The 17,935-nt window shown below is 59.0% G+C and overlaps 4 protein-coding genes across 4 annotated transcripts; 2 read left to right on the forward strand and 2 right to left on the reverse strand.

Annotated features, from left to right (window-relative positions):
* Window positions 1-647: 647 nt before the first annotated feature.
* On the reverse strand, window positions 648-2,399 carry BXZ73DRAFT_16075 (uncharacterized protein; the record flags this gene model as incomplete). Its single annotated transcript, XM_048017526.1, has 13 exons — window positions 648-748; window positions 815-876; window positions 943-950; window positions 1,005-1,057; window positions 1,107-1,147; window positions 1,200-1,220; window positions 1,284-1,412; window positions 1,542-1,633; window positions 1,685-1,757; window positions 1,816-1,855; window positions 2,027-2,133; window positions 2,187-2,279; window positions 2,350-2,399. Coding segments are annotated over 13 exons (870 nt in total), but the record flags the coding sequence as incomplete, so codon positions are not given.
* A 593-nt stretch (window positions 2,400-2,992) lies between these two features.
* Window positions 2,993-7,579, forward strand: BXZ73DRAFT_78026 (uncharacterized protein; the record flags this gene model as incomplete). Its single annotated transcript, XM_048022785.1, has 16 exons — window positions 2,993-3,037; window positions 3,145-3,267; window positions 3,346-3,394; window positions 3,560-3,996; window positions 4,144-4,162; window positions 4,271-4,360; window positions 4,620-4,856; window positions 4,944-5,150; window positions 5,192-5,343; window positions 5,424-5,617; window positions 5,667-5,820; window positions 5,947-6,035; window positions 6,368-6,685; window positions 6,752-7,101; window positions 7,136-7,419; window positions 7,544-7,579. 16 exons carry the CDS (start codon window positions 2,993-2,995, stop codon window positions 7,577-7,579), a joined length of 2,784 nt encoding a protein of 927 aa, XP_047877330.1.
* Window positions 7,580-8,745: 1,166 nt separating this feature from the next.
* Window positions 8,746-9,218, reverse strand: BXZ73DRAFT_101984 (uncharacterized protein; the record flags this gene model as incomplete). Its single annotated transcript, XM_048015078.1, has 2 exons — window positions 8,746-8,777; window positions 8,825-9,218. The coding sequence occupies 2 exons, from the start codon at window positions 9,216-9,218 to the stop codon at window positions 8,746-8,748; spliced, it is 426 nt and encodes a 141-aa protein (XP_047877331.1).
* Window positions 9,219-9,585: 367 nt separating this feature from the next.
* Window positions 9,586-11,090, forward strand: BXZ73DRAFT_78027 (uncharacterized protein; the record flags this gene model as incomplete). The annotated part of the gene is made up of 4 exons (XM_048022786.1): window positions 9,586-9,677; window positions 9,700-10,452; window positions 10,641-10,768; window positions 10,942-11,090. 4 exons carry the CDS (start codon window positions 9,586-9,588, stop codon window positions 11,088-11,090), a joined length of 1,122 nt encoding a protein of 373 aa, XP_047877332.1.
* Between the last annotated feature and the right edge of the window lie 6,845 nt (window positions 11,091-17,935).

The raw sequence follows: 17,935 nt of genomic DNA on the forward strand, positions 1-17,935 counted from the left end.
GCGGTGACATGGGTGAGCGAGAGAGCATTGCGATAACAGAATGAACATCGAAGGAGACCTGTGCACGATGGAGACAGGCTATCATTACTTCAGCAACCAACGTCAACAAATGAAAACCCACAAGGATAATGAGAGAGCCCAACGAATGGACAGAGCAGAGCGAAAGAGACAGTGCGCATGTGGCATTGTCATGACGCCACACCAGAAATGCGTGCGCTCTTCTTCATCTGCACCGGCTGGAGCGGAGTTGGCGGGACCGGGGGAGGCATTGACCTTGCAGATGACCATATGACGGGGGGTTCTCGGTACGACTCCCGTTGCAGGTCGGAGTCTTCAACCAGATCTGCGTCTGGTTCGACGGTGATGGTCTCCTCGATCGTCGCCTCAATGTCGACGTCGTGCTCATCTGGATGCAGCGCTGCATGGCGACGAGGAGGGTATTTTGGGATCGTGATTGACTTGTGTGTGCGCATCATCCATTCCATGGTGTCCCGATCTCGGTCATAACGGCTGTCATCGTCCACATCGATACTGCCCTCCGCACGACTGCGATTGCAACCACCTTCATTATCCTTCTTTGGGTCGATATGAGACAAGGAGAGAGAGACGAACAAGTGTGAAAGGTGGGTAGAAAATGGGTGTTCGTCTTCGCTTTCGAACTGGTTCGGGACGGCGCGGGGGATAGAATGCAGGCTCCGTGAGACGACAACCTGGGTGGCAATGGCGCGATTGTGGACTGTTGTGGCATCTATTGTAGGGACGTGCCTGGTCAGGGAAAGGGAGCTTAGAAGGGACGGAGCAGAGGGCAATGTACCTTGAAGGTGGATGAGGATTCGCTGGCTCATAATCCAGGTCACGGTATAGCCGATGGAAACCCTGCATGGTCAAGTGATGAGTCCGAGGTCAACTGGGCCTTCCCAACAAGCATTGACTGTTTCCCACCCTGACGACTGAATCAAGATGTCAGACCATGAAAGCCATATATATGCAAAAGTCGAGCTCACCTGAACTGACTCAATGGAACTTCTGTAAAGAATGAGATTCAAGATGTTGGCACCTTTCAGGACTGTCAGTAGCAGTAACAGCAACGCATGTGGAGCTCCTACCAGTGAGGGTGACAAAGTAAATCAGCCCATCGGTGAGCATACTGTGACAAGAGGATCAATCATAGTGGTAGGAGGAATGAAAAGTGAGCGGACATTCTGACGAGTTGTGCCATTCTGTGTGCCAAACACCGTCAATACTTCACTCAAACACTGCCATAGAAACCACACAACACCCACTTTCCAGAGTTGGAACCTAAGTTGATCAAGTATGCAGTCGAAATGACGAGGGTGACAACGTCGTACGTCATAGCAAACATATAATACAACCACGCCGTTAGCACCGGGGGTGCATTACCTGCGGTGCAGCTGGGAAGTTACGTAAGTTGAGGCGAAAGTGCAGAAGTTGCACACACGTACTTGTTGTGCTGGTGGAACAAGGCCCTAAATGAGCACAGACCCCCGAAGACCTCATGCCTGACTTACCACGCCTCGGACAGCTGCCAACAATGGGAAATGTAAGGGGTCGCTCTGAGCGCATATGGCATGCACTTACGAACTCGGTTCCAGAGGTTGAGGAACCATTCGGCCTGTGATGATACTTGAGCGCGCCGCGCTGAAAGAAATCAGGAAGGACTCACCATCGTACACACCATAAACGTGATCGAGATTGTCCGCGTAACCCATGTCGCACGCCGAGAGAGGTTCATCGTCCTGGCAGGGAGGGTGAGCACAGCCGCGACAGACGTTCAGTAATAACGCGATGGCGTACCGGACGCCGAGAACGACTTGAGAAATCATCGTTTGGAGCACTGCCAGTGGGGACATGTGAGACACGAGCGATAGCGGACGGAGCTTGGGGGTGGTCACAGTCGCACGAGGGCCGGGCGGCACGCGGTGCCGTCGATGGAGGCGGAGCAGCAGAGCGACGTGGAGATGCCATCGGGGGTGGGGTGGGAATGGGGGAGTCACAGGGGACTTACCCTTGAAGACGGGAGCGGCGATGAAGTAGCGGTTGCATAGTGCGGTGCTAAACGAAGTGGAATAGTAGCCGACGCTACTGAACAGGAGAACGGCGATGCTGGAGTAGCTGCAACCACGGTAGGTGACGGAAGGTATGAAATGAAAGGATATGGTGCGCACCGGATAGCAATGAAAAGGATGCAGCCGGGGGATAGTCGCCAACTTCGCTGGCTGGCGTAAAACCGGTACTCGGCTGGGAGGGTGATGAAGTAACTGAGCAAAAAGCGGGGGAGGTGAGCGGGGGCGGCGAGATGCGAGACACAGAGGGCGCGACAGGACTGACTCGTAGAACGCGATGGCTAGAGAAACGGCGCGGATGTAGCTGGTCATATCGGCCGCGTCGTCCTCGTTGTGAAAGCTGCTGGCGTCGAGGTGGATGTTGGCCATGTGAGGGCAGTGAGAAGGATCGTGAGGAGTCGTGGAGGAAGGCGGGGGCCGGAAGGGACGGCTGCTGGGAAGAAGGGGGCCTAGGCAGGCATCATTATGGCAGGCAGAGGGCGCGTCGTTTGGACGGAGGCTTACTACACGTGAACGCCGGATGTGGAAAGCGCGCAGAAGCCCAGGCCTCTTCGTCCGACGACTCGGCAACTGAGACTCAGGCAGAGCTGGATGCTATTATCGCCTGCCTAGCTGTCTTAGGCCTGGCAAAGTGTACCACCGTCCCCAGCGCATGTCCCAACCCCGGGTCAACGCAAGACCTGGTGGCGCCAGCGCCTGCCCTCGCCATCGGAGTGGCTGCCGCGCCCCTGGTCGGACCGGGTCAGGCGCTCGCGCCGCCTCATACTTATCCTGCCAACGCCCGACGGTCCTGCGCCCCTCACTTCTACATACTGTATGGGTGCATGCCGGACGGATTCGGAGGACCGAGGCCTAGGTCGCCATATAAGCGCCGTCGGTGCTTAGTGCAGCCCCCCACATTCTCAACCATGACGTCATTTTTCTCGTCCCGCCCTGCCAAGCGGGGGCTGTTTGTGTGTTCTGGTCAGTGAGCCGTCTTGCTCCGGGAGCGGCGAATGTGCTAAGTACACATCAAAGGATCAGGATGCACGTATGCATCAGCCATGCTGGGCTGCTGTAGCGTATGCACGCACAGCGCGCGCGTTATATGCGGTGCAAAGGCACCCCGGCTGCGCATCTGTCAGGATCCCCACGCCGGGGCGAGCATCTTTCTAGTGCCACATTAAAGCCGAGAGAAAGACAAGTAAGGTTTTCTCTCGCCCATAGAAACCCATAGAAACACTTTTTCTGGCTGCACGTGGATTTTAAACCTTATAAACAGCTCCCAGAAAAGCTCCCAGAAAAATGGTCGCCCCGGCGTGCCGGGCCCCGTCTATGACACGCTGCGATGCCACATGACGCCCGTTCCGCGCATCCGTTCCGCACAACGCTTCTCGCCACTCGTTCAGCCCAGCACATGCGTTATGTTTCCGGACTCCTGACATGGCATGTATAATACTACGCTACTGAACGACACTCTTGAGCGATCAACGCAGTTCTAGTCTTATTCCTTCAAATCTCGTCCGCTCCCGGCGTCGCCGGTGATCGCCCTCTACAGCAGACGCCCAACGTTCCCATCGCCGATCACGCCACACACACGCATCGCCGACCGCGCCTCGCCCACACATCGCTGATCACGTACGCCTCGCGCACCCCCGCGACTCCCCGTTCACCATGCTCCCTCTTCGTCTTTGCGCACCGTAATAAGGCGTCTAGCTTTACAGCATCCTGGAGCACAAAGGCACATAATAGGGGTGCATTTGCAAGGAGCGGTGGGCATCTGAGGGCATACAAAGTTGGATCCCAGGCCAGCCACTGCAAGCGCATGGGGCCTCAGGGCGCTGTGCAGACCTTTATCAGTGGGCAGACAAGCTGGGTCGGTCAGGAACAGCGCCGATCGCCTTTTAACGTTGCACCTGGGGATATGTGCATTGTGGGTGACTGGTGATGTGACAAGCGAATTTTCGTATACGCGGATCCACCACCTGTGCTGCCGTTCTTCAACACATCCTGGGTGCACGGGCTCTCTTACCCAAGCACCCCATTGTGAATTATCAATCACACGATTCACTCGGTGCAGATCAGACTTGGTTCCTGCAGTGCGCTTTTGGTGATCAGAGCCGCGCAGTGTTAAACTACACCGCGTAATGCCTGGAGCATGTAATTTACACCTCCAATGATGCAACGCCATGTGGCCCTGTAACCAGCCGGATTGAGCCTTGTTTCGTGCCTGTGGACCAGTGCGCATATTGCCGGCCTGCGGACTTGTCAGCCAGGTCCATACAAATGGCATGAAAGTGTGTTAACTGCGCGTGCAGTTTCGGAGTCCGGACCAGCCACCGTCTCCGTTCTGATAAACAGTAGTTTCCCACGCATCGTCGACAGCCCATAGCCCCCCCCCCCCCCCCCCCCCCCCCCCCCCGTACTTGCTGTAGTAGGCTCATCCTATGAATCTTATCCATCCCTAACATCCCCGCCGTGTCCTCTGCGGCGATTTCGTTCCCTCTCTCCTTCTCAGTCCTCAACAGGGTGAACACGTGTAGCTGAGTGGCATAGGTATAGGCGCACTCGATGGCGCACACACGCGGCGCACCTTATGCCGCGACTACTGGGGGCTGCTGGGCCTGTTGAAGAGGAGGTCCATGGCCCGTGGTGGTCCGAGGAGGTTGACTGGGGAGCGTCGACTGCTGATTGCAGGTGCTGCCCATCGACTGGCTGGTACCGGCCGGGAGGTGGAATGGTCCGGAAGCGTCGGGGGCATAGACCCATGCAGGACGGCCATTGGCTACTCTGGTACGTCGGGTCCGTCACCCTGTCCTTGCGCGCGAGCGCATGAAAGATGGGTACGCACTGCCACGGCGACTCGGCCACCTCCACCAGGCTCAGCCATCGACTTCACCATCCAATCATGCCAGGTGTGGTCCCTGAGACGACGGGCGCGATGGTCATGGAAAGCCACATCAGCCGCGCAGGGGTCCACCGCGGGCACCATGTTCGTGGCCGCGATGGCCGCGACAACGGGAGAGACCACGGTGGTCGATGAGGGCCAGCGCGTCGATGTCTGGCGTCCAGGCGTTTGGTGCCACGGTGATGCAGGGTGCCAATGCACGTCCCCGCCGTGCCAATAGTCACACTAGCGGCATCGTTTTGGTCCGCGGCCCAGTTCTCCGGCCTCCACCCAGCCACTTCATCAGCCATACCGCGTCTTTCTTCGCCCCCGCCGCGCTTCCTGGACTTGTCTGGGTTGCGTACAGTGTCGACCACAACGACAACGATCTATGTATGCGACGTCGACGACGACGAGCACCCGACCAGCTCCTCCCTCGAGTCGTACAGCCCCATGGACATTTCGGGACATAGACGAGGCCCGACGTCCCTATGCAACTCAATCCCACCGTCGAGAGTCCCATAGCTACCGCCCCCCCTCCAGAGCCCATGGCAAGGGCTTCCGGCGCAGGGGCCCCTTCCCAGGTGCATGATATACTCCGGAAAACGCACATCTTCACGAATCCCAAGGTCCTCGACGCAGCCAGTGCAACTTTGGCATTCAGGTGGTGAGCGTCTCACTCTCATTCTCGCATGGACCTGCGATACGGGCGAGAGGGGTGATACAAATAACCGGTCACGCGCCTTGGGCCACCCATCTGCCTGGCGTCGACGGCACCGCGAACAAGACCAACACGCCCCTCCGCCCGAGGTCACCACGTCTTTGACTGCGGCGGTCCACCTGCCTCTCTTTCCTCTATCTCGGGAATCTGTGAGTACCCCTGTAGTGACCTCCCGCCCGTGCTCCTGCTTGCCTGCTGTTCCTCTAGGAACGCATCTTGTCTCTGTCGTCGAGTGCACGCTTATGCAGCCACAAGCCTGCGTGCGCTGCTAGCAGGTCCGGGTCGGGCTCGAAATTTGCGTCGATGAGCTCATTAACGCCATCTTGAGCGAGAACGATGAAGAGCACAAGCCGGAGGACGCGCGGTGATCCTGACGGACTCGGGCATGGACATTGAGCGGACGTGCTCTTTGAGGAGCACAAACACCTTCGTCACCAGCGCGGTAATGTGCTTTCTTCCACCCATTTTCCCCCCATGTGGACCCTAACCCCTCCCTCATCATCTCCTCCTTCGTTCTCTTGCATCTGCTTCTCTCTTCGCTTCACTACTGCCTCGTAATCCTCCCCTCCCCCGCACGCACGCACGCGCGCACGCCGCGCACAGACCCTGGCGCGATACGCGCAGGCCCGACGCACGTACGTGCTCCACGGCCGCGTCCGCCCTGGGGGTGGCCTCTTCCTCATCGTCCGGGTCCAGGACCCGTGGGCCAGTGGGCAGTGGTGACAGCACGACCACCAGGGTCCTCCCCATCATCTTCCACGGGTACGTCGTTGGCGGGGTTACGCTCGTCGGCGCGAGCGCGCACATTGCCCTGTCCAAAGCTCAAGGCCTCAAGGCATCACTCTTCCCCCCTCCCTCTCCAAGCGCCATGGCCCTGGAAATCTCCATAGGTGGGCCTGAGGATCTGATCAGTCAACGAGAGCACCCTCCTCACAGCAAGCGTCACCCAGATGCGCTAAGCTCTGATCCCACCCGGTATCGATGGCGCAACCCGCGCATATGGCCACACCACCAGTAAGCCATTTCATCCTTATTATTGTGATTTCTTTCCCGACTCCCTGTGTGAGCATTTTTTGCGAGGCGTGCTGCTGAGCCATCATCGCAGGCACGCGATCGGGCAGGGCATACAAACTCAGCGCCCGGCATGCTCCTGAGGCGTCCTTCTCCACACCTCCATACCCCCACACCTGTGTGCCACGGCCAGTGGCGCAGCTCCACGAGCTGCACGCCCGCAGCACCAGGGGATGCTGGGCATGCATGGAAGTCGCAAACGACGAGACATGCCCCACAACGATTTCGTCAAGATCACCGCCGGTGTGGACGCGCGGTCGTCAGCCTGCGCATCGACACCGCACCCCTCCACAAGGCCCTACCGGACGCCAGCAAGGCTGGGAGCACGAGCTACAAGAATTTTTCTCACCAAGTCCGAGGTGCGTCGGATTCTCGTTTCCATCTCTTGGGCAGGCGAGCAGATGTTTCCTCTCCCTCCCTGCCTCTCTGGCTCCGCCGATCTTGCCGTGTTGCTGCGGCGCTCTAGACTGATGCGCTTGTCACGCCAGCGGTTGAGCTCGGACACCTCGTGCCGGCTGACGCATGCACTGTGGCCCACCCACGTCGCATCTACCCCCACGGCCACGAAAAAATGGCCGGACATCGACGCGCCCGTAGCAAGCGCCAACACTCGGCTCGACGCCGGCTTCAAGACACGCACGGACGCAGGGACCGGGACGACTGCCATCGGCGCCCCCGTATGAGGCTCCCCTCTGAAGAGCGTCCAGATGTTCGTCGACTTCGTCTACCCCGCATCCTCGTGAGCACTTACCCTTCCTTTTCGTCGTTGTGGTGAATGTGCATACACGTGCCATTGACCAGGAGGAGGAGGAGGAGGAGGAGGAGGCGGGTGATTAAGGAAGACTGCGCTGCGCCGCATGGCGATACGCCTTCCATTTTCGTCACCGCCCACTTTCCAGCGCATGCCTAAAACAATCCACCTCCCCCTCACCCCCTTTCTTCATCCATCTGAGCCACAAATACTTACCCCGAACCCGACCATTATGAATCAAGATTATGCTATGCAGTTATGGCCACGTATGCAAACTCACGTAGGCGTAGGTTTAGACACCAGGAAACGAACGCCATCCCTTATCCCTGTCGCTTTCGTTCGATCTCTGTTCACCCACCGTGCCGCATCACCGATCCATTTGGTTCGTGAGCGCGACACCCAGCTTCTCTGTGCAGTTGACTGAGGGCGTTGATGTGATGCCAACTCCAGTAACAGTCGATAAAGGGTGAGGGCTGAGGTCGAGTCCGTGTAGGCGTGAGACACGGGGGGTCGGGCGAGTGAACGAGCACCAGGGGGCAGAACGTCCGAGGGTGTCGCAGAGGAGGAGGGGGACGGAATGCGCGAATGGGGAGGAGAGGGGAGGAAGAGAAGCAGAGAGACGCTAGACGTGGACGAGGGGGCGGATGGGCGATGGGTGATGGATGATGGGCGACGGGCGACGGGCGATAGTCGATAGGCAGCGTGTACGATGACGATGAGCGACGAAGACGAGATGAGACGAGATGAGATGACATGAGGTCGAGTAGAGGCGAAGTCGAGGAGTAAGCACACAACACACGCACAGAAATGCGAGGAAAATGAACTGAATGGCAACCAGTGCGAGTCGAGTCTAAATACATGCAAATGCGGCCGGTGCGATGGCGTGAATACGACCGAAACTAGCGCCCGAAACACATCTACAAGTCTGGGTGTCATGGGAAGTGTCCGGAAAATAAGAGAAACAAGTGGTGGAGCGGGGCAACGAGCGTGGCTGACCATGGGGGCCGTGGAATGAGGGATACGAGGGGACGAAAAGGAGAAGAAACGAGTGTGGATATGTAGCTAAACATGACGCCAGAATGACCATGGGGGTCGGTGGCGTTCCGTAGGGACGAGGGTCAAGGATGCGAGGGACGAGGATGTGCAACGCGCGAGGGCGCGGAGCTCGTGCGGGCGTCTGACGGACGCGTGCACGTACCAGCGGCGGTGGATGCACATCAGCGTCGCCACGGTGCATCATGCCTGTGCCTCTTCAGGCTTCAGGTTCGGCGGTTTGCGTCGTGACTGGCGTCTTTTAAACGTGGAGCAATCGGCGATGGGAAAGCACTCACTGAGGTCAATCCACCAAGTCTCCTTGACGTCGTGCCACTCGAGCACGGGAATGTCGCCCTGATTGTTTGCTTCCAAACCAACATCGAGGCCGTAGTGAGCCACCGCCTCTTCGTTGCTGCTGAAGTTTTTGATGTTCCAGATGGAGGACGGATAGTCAGGGTCTTGGTCGCGTTTTTCCATCTCATAGAACGCAGAAAGCGTTCTCGTCGGAATGCTCCTGATTGGCAGATTTCCTTCGTAAAAGGCCCTGCGAACTTCACCAATGGTGTACTCCAACCACGGCACCCATATTGTGACGTTGGGGCAATGGGGTGAGGGGTTCTTGATAAGGGCGTAATGAACTTGAGACGCAGCTTGAATGAGTCCTTGTTGGGTGATCGGCTCAGAAGCCATGGTGGGTGGAGGGGAGGGTTGGTGGAGGGATTTGGAGCGCATTTGGCGCCGGATCCCCGTAGCCGATCGCCAATGCCGTGTGTGGGAACTGATGGCGCGCATCGGCACGCATGAGGGCGCTTGACGGAGCTGGACACTTTGACTCACAGATCTCTCTAATCGACGTGTCGCGCCCAAGGTGTAGAAGCAAATATGTTCAAAATCTTAAAGATTCTGCTCCTGGTTTGAAATAGTGGCTGGCCACAAGGCTAATAGGCACAAGCCACTTCCATTGGTGAACGACACGCCGAAATTATTAAGAGTAGACCATCCTGTAATGAACTAGCAGTACATTATTGCAATTTAGTCGCAGCTATATCGCTCAACGATGTTGGCCCGATTGGATGTTCCTGGGAAGGGAGTGGGCATGACGCAGCGGCAAGGAGATATTTTGAAAATGGCGAACTACATAACGCTGCAGTAAGCAAGTACAGCGCCACAGTGGGCTGTCACCGCCAGAGAACAAGGTCGCGGCCGGCAGGCTACGGGATGAGTGGCAAAGAGCGGCAGGAGGAGACGAGGACAAGTCGGATATGGTGCGGCCGCTCGGCGTCCTCATGCCCGTGCACGCGGCTGCCGGCGTCGATAATAACGCCCCTGCGCAAGAGCGCGCAGGTGCCACCATGCCACCAGGTGCACGCAATGGCGTCGACGTGCTCACGCCCGGCAAGGCCCACGTACTGGCTCTTGCGTGTCACGCCAATCGGATGGGGATGAAGGCGGAGTACGCCTGCCCGAGCGCGAGCATGGGGAACGCGTGCGTCTTCAGCACCGAGAACAACATCGGGCGAGGAACGGCACGGGCACGTCAAGCGTGCCTGATTAGCTGTGCCGCGCGGCACCCCAACCAGCGAGGAGGCTGTCAGTGTGCATCGAGCGGGCGTGGGCGATGGTGCGGGCCCGCGTGGAGGAAGAGGACTTGGAGCATCCTGCCTTCATGGCCCAAGTCGGAGAGCAGGGGTTGGATGGGGACGGTGTGCGTCCGGAGCGCGGATGGAGTTGAGAAGGTCGCGCCTGCACCCAACGCCGAGTGTGCCATGGTCGTCCAACGCACTGCCAACGGGGAGGAACACGGCATCGGCGTGTGCGCGGAGGAGGACGAAGTAGAACGTCTCACAGCCGCAGCGATGAGGCGCGCCATGTATCCTTCTGTGGCTCTTTCCGGGGGCAAGTCCGCCGAGTCGCCCAGCTGGCCGTGTGTCTAGTGTCCACAGCCCCAAAATCATGAGGAGTGGCGGGGTCGTGACGAGATAACATTGTGGAGGCCGTGCGAGGAGATCACAAGACAGGGAGGTGGTGGTGGCAGTCGAGGCTAAGGGCACAAGAGACGGCCCGGGGACCATAAGAACTCTGTGCGGCTCAGGAATTAGAGCGTTTTCGCAGAGAACGTCCTCAGGACCCTGGCGTCCTTGACGTGGTCCTGGTCGGCGGCGAGCTCGTCTTTAGTGAGCGATACGTTGGATTACGTGGGCCGTATGAGAGTGAGCTCGGGCTGGGTAGACAATGTGGAGGTGAGACGCTGGCGATGCAGGTGACGTGGGTGCGAGGCACACGAGGTGGGTGAGGGCGAGGGCGAGGCGGGCGAGAGGGAGAGAGACGCAGGCTAGGGGAAGACGGCGACGCGGGGGTAATGCGGTGGCGAAGCAAGTGGGAGCGAGATGAGAGAGGGCGACGTGGGCGGCAGGAGGCGAGACGGACGGCGTGGGGGTGATCGTGGACGCCGATGGGGAGCCAGAAGTGGTTGGAGAGGTTGCTGCCGTCGCAGAAATGGCGATAGCGGATGTCGAGCCTGCGCGGATTTTCCTCTCCAGCAGCCCCTTTGTCGCCATGTAGGACTACGCGTGCGATTCTGCCTCCCACCTACCACGCGGTCGTTGTGGGATCAGCCGCGGTCCAGTGAACATCAAAGTTGACGGAGACGTACCTCAATCCAGGCGCGGTCAGCCTCCGCTGCGCCTGCATGCCCCCTGACCAGCGCGCCCGCCATCCCCGCCACAGGCGTCGCGTCCTTCTGTCTCAATGCTGCGTCCGCTTTCATGCGCCTCGTGTTCAACTGCGTGGAGAGCTCGGCGCGAAAAGCGGACGCCAGACGCATCCGAGCGATGTGGCAAGAACGCAGCAACCTTGTCCAACGCGGTTTTCAATGGCCCCAGTGGCGCGTCCTCGACCAGCGCGTGCGCCGTGTGGCTCGGCCTGCGCCACCGCGATGCCAGACAATGCGACTCCTCGCAATTGCGCAACGCCCCCGGGAATCCCACAGTCGCCAAGCGCAACGCAGATGGCAGGGGCCTTACCGCCTCCTCAGACGGCAAGATCCGCCTTCGCTTCAATCCCCATAAAGGCCACCCACTCGCCTGTCAGCGTTCTCGCATCTGCAATGGGCGTGGCTCCGCCGCCCATGCCGCTCAAACTTGTCATCTCTCATATCCGGCTTCAAAATAGCAGTCCACTCAATGCCGACGTCTGGGAGCATGAAATCCGTGAGCTCGGACTCGCTTACAAATACCCCACTCCCATGCTCTCCCTTTGCCAAGGATTACCATCGGCGTCTGTCATGGGACGGGCCGGCGCCACGGGCCAGCGCTACGCCAGACGGACCTCGCGATTTCTTCAAGGCTCGCGCAGGGTTTCTTTTTGACTCGTTTTCTTTGTTCTCGCTCTCGCGTGCTTCAGCACCGATCGCGATCCACTTTTTATATACACCCGTTCTATTCAGACACAACTTTTTTGAACACCACACTCATCATCTCGTCCGTCTCGGCCCCATTCCGTATCGTTCTCGTGCCCGTCTCCTGTGTGCTTATCGCCTTCGCCCGCACCATTTCTCGCCCACCGAGCTGGTCGGTACGAGAGGTGGTCATCGAGCTGTGCCATCAAGGCTGCTCGCTCGCAATCTCGCAAGCTGCGGATAGACCGCCGGAAAGGAGGCTTCCCTTGAACTCGTTTCTCCTGGGCGCGCTAAGCCCGTGCGCATAACAGCGCCCCTCACGAGGGAAAGACCAACGCCACCTGCCCCGCGCTCTCCGCCGCCCAGGAAACCTGCGTCGGCGACGATCGCCCCGCTGCTGCGGTCACCCCAGGCGCAGCTACGGCGCTCCCCACGCCTTCCGTTCCTTTCACGAGGCGCGGATTGGCGCCACTTGCCCTTGCCTAGGCTCGATCATCCAGCCGTCATCGTCGTAACCTCCTCTAACTTATGACGATGACGGCTGGATGATCGATCCTACTGGCCGCGCCTCGTGCGCCCTCCAGCAGGCCAGCGTTGCATCACGAATCCGGGGAAAATCCGACAAAGCTGATCGGTGCTGAAGGAAACCGGTCGGCAGCTGGCGATCGAGAATCGTCAGGTCAGCGCCTTCGGATCGTTTTCGTCTCCAGAGATTGTTGCTGTCTGCACAAGGCTATTACGACCGACCCTCGACCGGTCGCGATCTACTCGGTACTGTGCCCAGATCAAGGCTAGATCGCGACTGATCATTTGCGTTCTGTACATTGACCGGAACCGACCGTTTCCTGACCGCGAAACCTTTGGCTGTCGCTGCTTATGACGTATGTGCCCGTTCGTGTCAAATCTTATTTGAGCTGCTATACAGCGGCTCCCCGATAGTTTCCCACCAGTCTTCGCCTTCTTCAGCTCTCCAACGGGCCACCTCTTCACTCCACCTCCACCCCACCTTCGAAACACATTTGCCTCCATCAATGTTCGTATAAGCCGTCCTCTTCTGCTTTTCTCACCATTACTGACGCGATCCGTTTCCCCACCCGCTTCGTCGGAGCCCGACCGTACCGCCCTCTGTCGTGGACATGGGGAGCGTGAAGAGTGCGGCCGCTCAAATGGCGTCAACGGCAACGCGCACCTGGGCACGCGTGGTGAGCCCAGCAGGCTCGTGTGGGGACGGGACGAGGAGAGGTTGTACATCACCGTGACGCGGTGGCCGGAGAGAGCGGGAGGGCCGTGCTCGATGTCGCTGGAGACGGCGACGTAGGTGATTGCGTTGTTGCGCCCATCGAGAAGTGCGGCGGGGTCGATCGTCGTTGCCACGCGTGCCGCCCTCGTGAGGCGTGCCAAGGAAGACGATCAAGGCCGTTGCGGTGTGGGGTGTGCGCCGCGCGTGGTGTACAGTGGGTCGCAGTCGGTGGCATCGGTATGCCAAGGGTATGTGAGGCGATCTACAAGACCCGCATACCAGTTTCCTTGATGACGATAGGTTCCCCTCCCAGGTCACGATTCACGCGCATATAGTCAGTGGGGGCCAGGGCAACACTGTTTATCAGCGTGCGTAGCCCAGTATTCGAACATATTGCTCATTGCCGCTAACATTCCCTGTGTACTGGGGACACGCTCTCGATGAGTTTCCACCCGCTTACTCTTTACTACATTAAATCCGGTACGTGCAGATGTTCCTCTCAGGTTGGCTCAGTGTATATACTTCAGTAACACCTCGTCGCGCCCGGGCCGCCCGGCGCACATTGACAGTGTGCACCGGTACTAGGCACAAGAGTCGAGGACGTGTTCAACAAGGACGTCGACACATCGACGAGCTCATCAACACAGTGTCGAGCAAGGGCGGTAAAGAGCACGAGATGCACTAAGATGTGCGCTCGCGCGCGGCAAGCCTGACGGACTGGGACATCAACATCAAGCAGACGTGCTCTGGGATCACAGACAGCGAGGTAGTGTGCTGTCCTTCCTCCGCTCTCCTTCGCTGACTTGTTTCCTCCTCCATGTACGCCCTTACCCATGCCTCCCCCCTTCGCTGTCACACCTCTCTCTGCTTCGCTCGTCGAGTCGTCCTTCCGACTTCGTCATCCCCGCTCACACGCACACACAGACCCCCCACGATACGCGTAAGCTTGGTGCGCTTGCACGACGTGAGTCCACGGCCGCGTCCGCCCCCTCGTCGTCCGCCTCCTTGTCGTGGTTACCTCAGCGGGTGGCTGCGGCGCCCTCCCCACCGTCTTCCGCGAGTTGTCCACGCGCGCGCGCTCGTTGGCGGCCGGCGGCGCGTGACCGCGAGCGCGCACCTGGTCCCGCTCAACTTCTCAAGCGTATACGTCTCCAAGGTCGGCTGTCCGCGCGCTGCTACTCCTGGTGTGGGGGCGCAGATCGCTGACGAGCCAGGGCCCGGTGGGGGGCAGGCTGAAGAAGATGCAGATCCTTTTTTTTTTTTTTTTGGATCCTCGTTTATCGCCCTTGAGGACGGAGCCCTATGGTAGGCGTAACATACAAAGTATTCGTAGGTATAGGGTCGCATTGCACTGGGGGTGTTCGTCTTCGCATATGCACCCTCGGGAGCGTTCCCGAAGGCACAGTGGACCGAAACGCGCCGGCAGGCATAAGCCGGCGTGCCATTGAGCCCGGTGGGGCTCGGGGGTGCGTATGAGTGGGGATGGAGAGAGAGCGATACCGGATAAAGTATAGTAAGAGTACAGTAGTAGTAAAGTTATGACAAAGAAAGAAAAAGACCGAGTGCTGGCGGCCGTGCAGAGTGCGTTGGTGAGGATGGATGATGGAGGGGGCGGCAGTGAGTCGTGTTTGTCCGCGTGGGCAGTGTAGGCGTCTTCGCGCGGGTGTCTTCTCGCGCAGGGGTGGCTGGGTGAGGAGCGGGTGATCAGCGGGAATCGAGCAAGCAGGGGTCATCTTTTCACCTGGTAGGTAGCTCCTCACGCCGGAGGGTCCGGGTCCTCCTCCGGCTCTGGATAACGCAGGCTCCCGAAGCGGAAGAACAGGCGGCGTGTCTCGTCCAGGAAGCCAAAGAGGGAGATGCAGATCCTCGCCTTCGCTTCATGCCATGCTATGCCGTTATCTATTCAGTGTCTCATCATGTCATATACGAGCCTGTCGCAAGTTTTATTATTCAATAATACATCATGTGTTTACAAAGCTTAATCCGGGACATTTCGAACTGGCCGTATTGGTCTGTTCTTATCCGTGCATGATCATGCAGCGCTCGGTAAATGATCTGAATTCCGTTGGGATATGAGGCCATTTGCTGCTGGCGCTCCGACTGGCGCCGATCAACTCTGCGCCTGTCAACGGCCAGGCCAGATCAGACCGCCAGCGGGTATTGGCCATTGATGATCTCAAAAGACGATTCTTGGTCAGGTTTTAGCAGCAGCAGACATATACAGACACCTACGATCGATGCCGACAGACCTTGGCTGGCTGCGATCTTCCTCCGATCCTAGTTCCCCCGGCTTCGTGATGTGCCCAGTCGGGGTCCCGAAGGCGAACTCAGCCGCGAGGGATTTGATGCGCGTTGTGAACGCTTTCAGCGTGAGCGGCCGTCGAGAGTTGCGAACGGTGTGCGTGAAGAGAGCCTCGCTGCGCCCGAGCCCATTGAAGGCGATGTAGTAGCACCTGTCGCGGCCACTCGTTCCTCGCCTCCGCGACAGGGCGACATGCAGACGCCTGCAGACACATAAGGCATTACCGATCGGCGCGTTCGAACGACGCCATGTAAATATGCAAGCGGACTACCATTCGCAGACTACCATCCGCACGAGACGCCGTGCTGGTGGCTGCCTGACTGCCTGGCGGCTGCATGGGCTGCCTGAATGTTTTCGTTCAGACAATCTGGGCAACCGGGGACCAGCACAATTATTGATCGGCGGCCAGCAGCATCGCCCAAACACGGCCACAGCGCGTGATGGCGTGACGTGCGAACATCGTTATCAAAGCAGATCAGCCTAGCGCGAAATCACACGCACACTACGCCGTTGCACATCAACATGAACAACAACGAGGGGCAGCTAGGCGAGGCCGTATACAGCACGATGCTCACGGCTCTTGGGCGGCGTCTCCAGCACGGGCTCCACAGCGACCCAACCAAATTGGTTGAAATCTGCCCCCCAGAGGGCCTCGAAACAGCGATGTTTGAAGACTGTGTGCATGCAGCGGACGTCATGCGCGAGGCCCTTCGCAACAAGTGTGCGTACCTCTATTGATGCGTGGGGCGATGGTGGCTAACCGGATTTCAGTTTCGATGAGCTGGAGGCTCCGGGATCACATCAACGCGGTGCCCAAGGTCAATGGAATAGCGAACGAGCTAGAGCAGGCTCGCCTGGAACGTGATTTCCCCGCCCACGTCATGGCGGACTGTGGGATTCCGCATGCAATCCACAGCGCTGCGGTTATTGTGGACGCCGATCAGATGCCTTTGGCCTGGGCGCTCCCAAATCTGCTCCGAAAATCTCGCCATGTGCGTCTTTGTTTTGCTTGAACAATTGAAGTTTCGTCTCACTGAGCATGTAGGACGAACTGCTGGAAGCGACCCAGAAGCTCAAGAAGCACCTAGACAAGCCCACCGCCAGCACGTCGTCGTGGCGTCTCTACCAGCAACTGTTCAACGACCACGCGGATGGAGGGTGCGGCCTTTTTGGCATAGTTCCTCAAATGCGACCCAGATTCGTAGGTGCATACCAATCGAACTCGTGCAATGCTCACGTTCATGAGCAGAGCAGCGTAGTCAGAGCATCTCGGGCCTTCGAAACAGATGAGGTGCAGTGCTGGCTCAAATCCATAGACCAAATCGGGGCCATCTTGGACGCCGTCTTGCGCATCCTCGCTCCTAACCAGCATGAACAAGTGGGCGAGCTGTTCCGCGACAATGTAGATGCCGCCTTCCCCTGGCCTGTCACCAGCATCGGCCTCCAGATAGTCTTTAACAGGAAAACACCGTACCACCGCGACGTCAACACCTTCAAGCATTGGTGCGATCTTCTCGTAACCCTTGGAACCTACGGCCACAGCGCGTACATGGGGCTTCGAGGCCTCGGCTACTCAGTCCCTTACACACCTGGGACGGCCGTCGTAATCTTGGCCAATGTGATCGAGCATGGTGTGCCTGAGGTCGATGAGACAAGGATCGTCGTGTCATGGTACAACCGTCGCGATATGGTCAAGATTTGGGGCGGTGAGGACATTTCGGTAGCGCCATCAGAGACCGTGCAGGCCATCGTGGTGAGGGTTCTCCACGCCAGCGGTGTCTACGTGTCATAGAACACAGCAGCATGTATGATCATTGGCACGCAATGGGAAGCAGGGGCATATGCATGGAGGCCGTCGGTGGGGGGCGATTGCGGTGAGGCAACCTGCAGCAAGAGGGGTTTTTAACCGTGCACCCACACATCAAATCAATTGCAAACCAATAGAAAGTGCAAAGGAGAGGCGCCTGACGCACGGCCAGGGGAGGAAGGCGTGAAAAGGGGCGCCGCAGCCATCGGGCGCTTCGTAGCAACGGGCGACGCGATCGCCGAGCGAGCCAACTTGCCCCCGGACTCCACCGGCGTGCCGCTTGGGGCGGCCTGGCACGCGAATGAGCCGCGGGTGCGCCTGCTGCAGGAGCCGGTAAGGTGCCGCGGCCTCGTCGGCGGCGGCGGCGGCGGCGGCGGCGGCTGCGCCAGCAAAGCCGCACGCCATCGGCGACGGCAACACCAGGCGCGTGCCCACTAAGCGGCAATGGCAAAGGCGCCCTCCCTTGTCGCAGCCGGTGGCCGCAGGATGGAATCGGCGCGATAGCTCGGAGATGTGACCTGCTTGTGAATCCAGGCCAGATTCTGACGGCATGCGCCCGGCCCCTTGCGCATGCCTCCAGAGACGTGGTCTGTGCAGAGGCCGTCCCAAGTCGCCCACTCAACTGCACACCGGCGCGCAAGGGCACCCGTGGGGAGAGCCG

This window comes from Epithele typhae (assembly GCF_022376455.1).
Source record: "Epithele typhae strain CBS 203.58 chromosome Unknown BXZ73scaffold_28, whole genome shotgun sequence".
Taxonomy (NCBI): Eukaryota; Fungi; Basidiomycota; class Agaricomycetes; order Polyporales; family Epitheliaceae; genus Epithele; species Epithele typhae.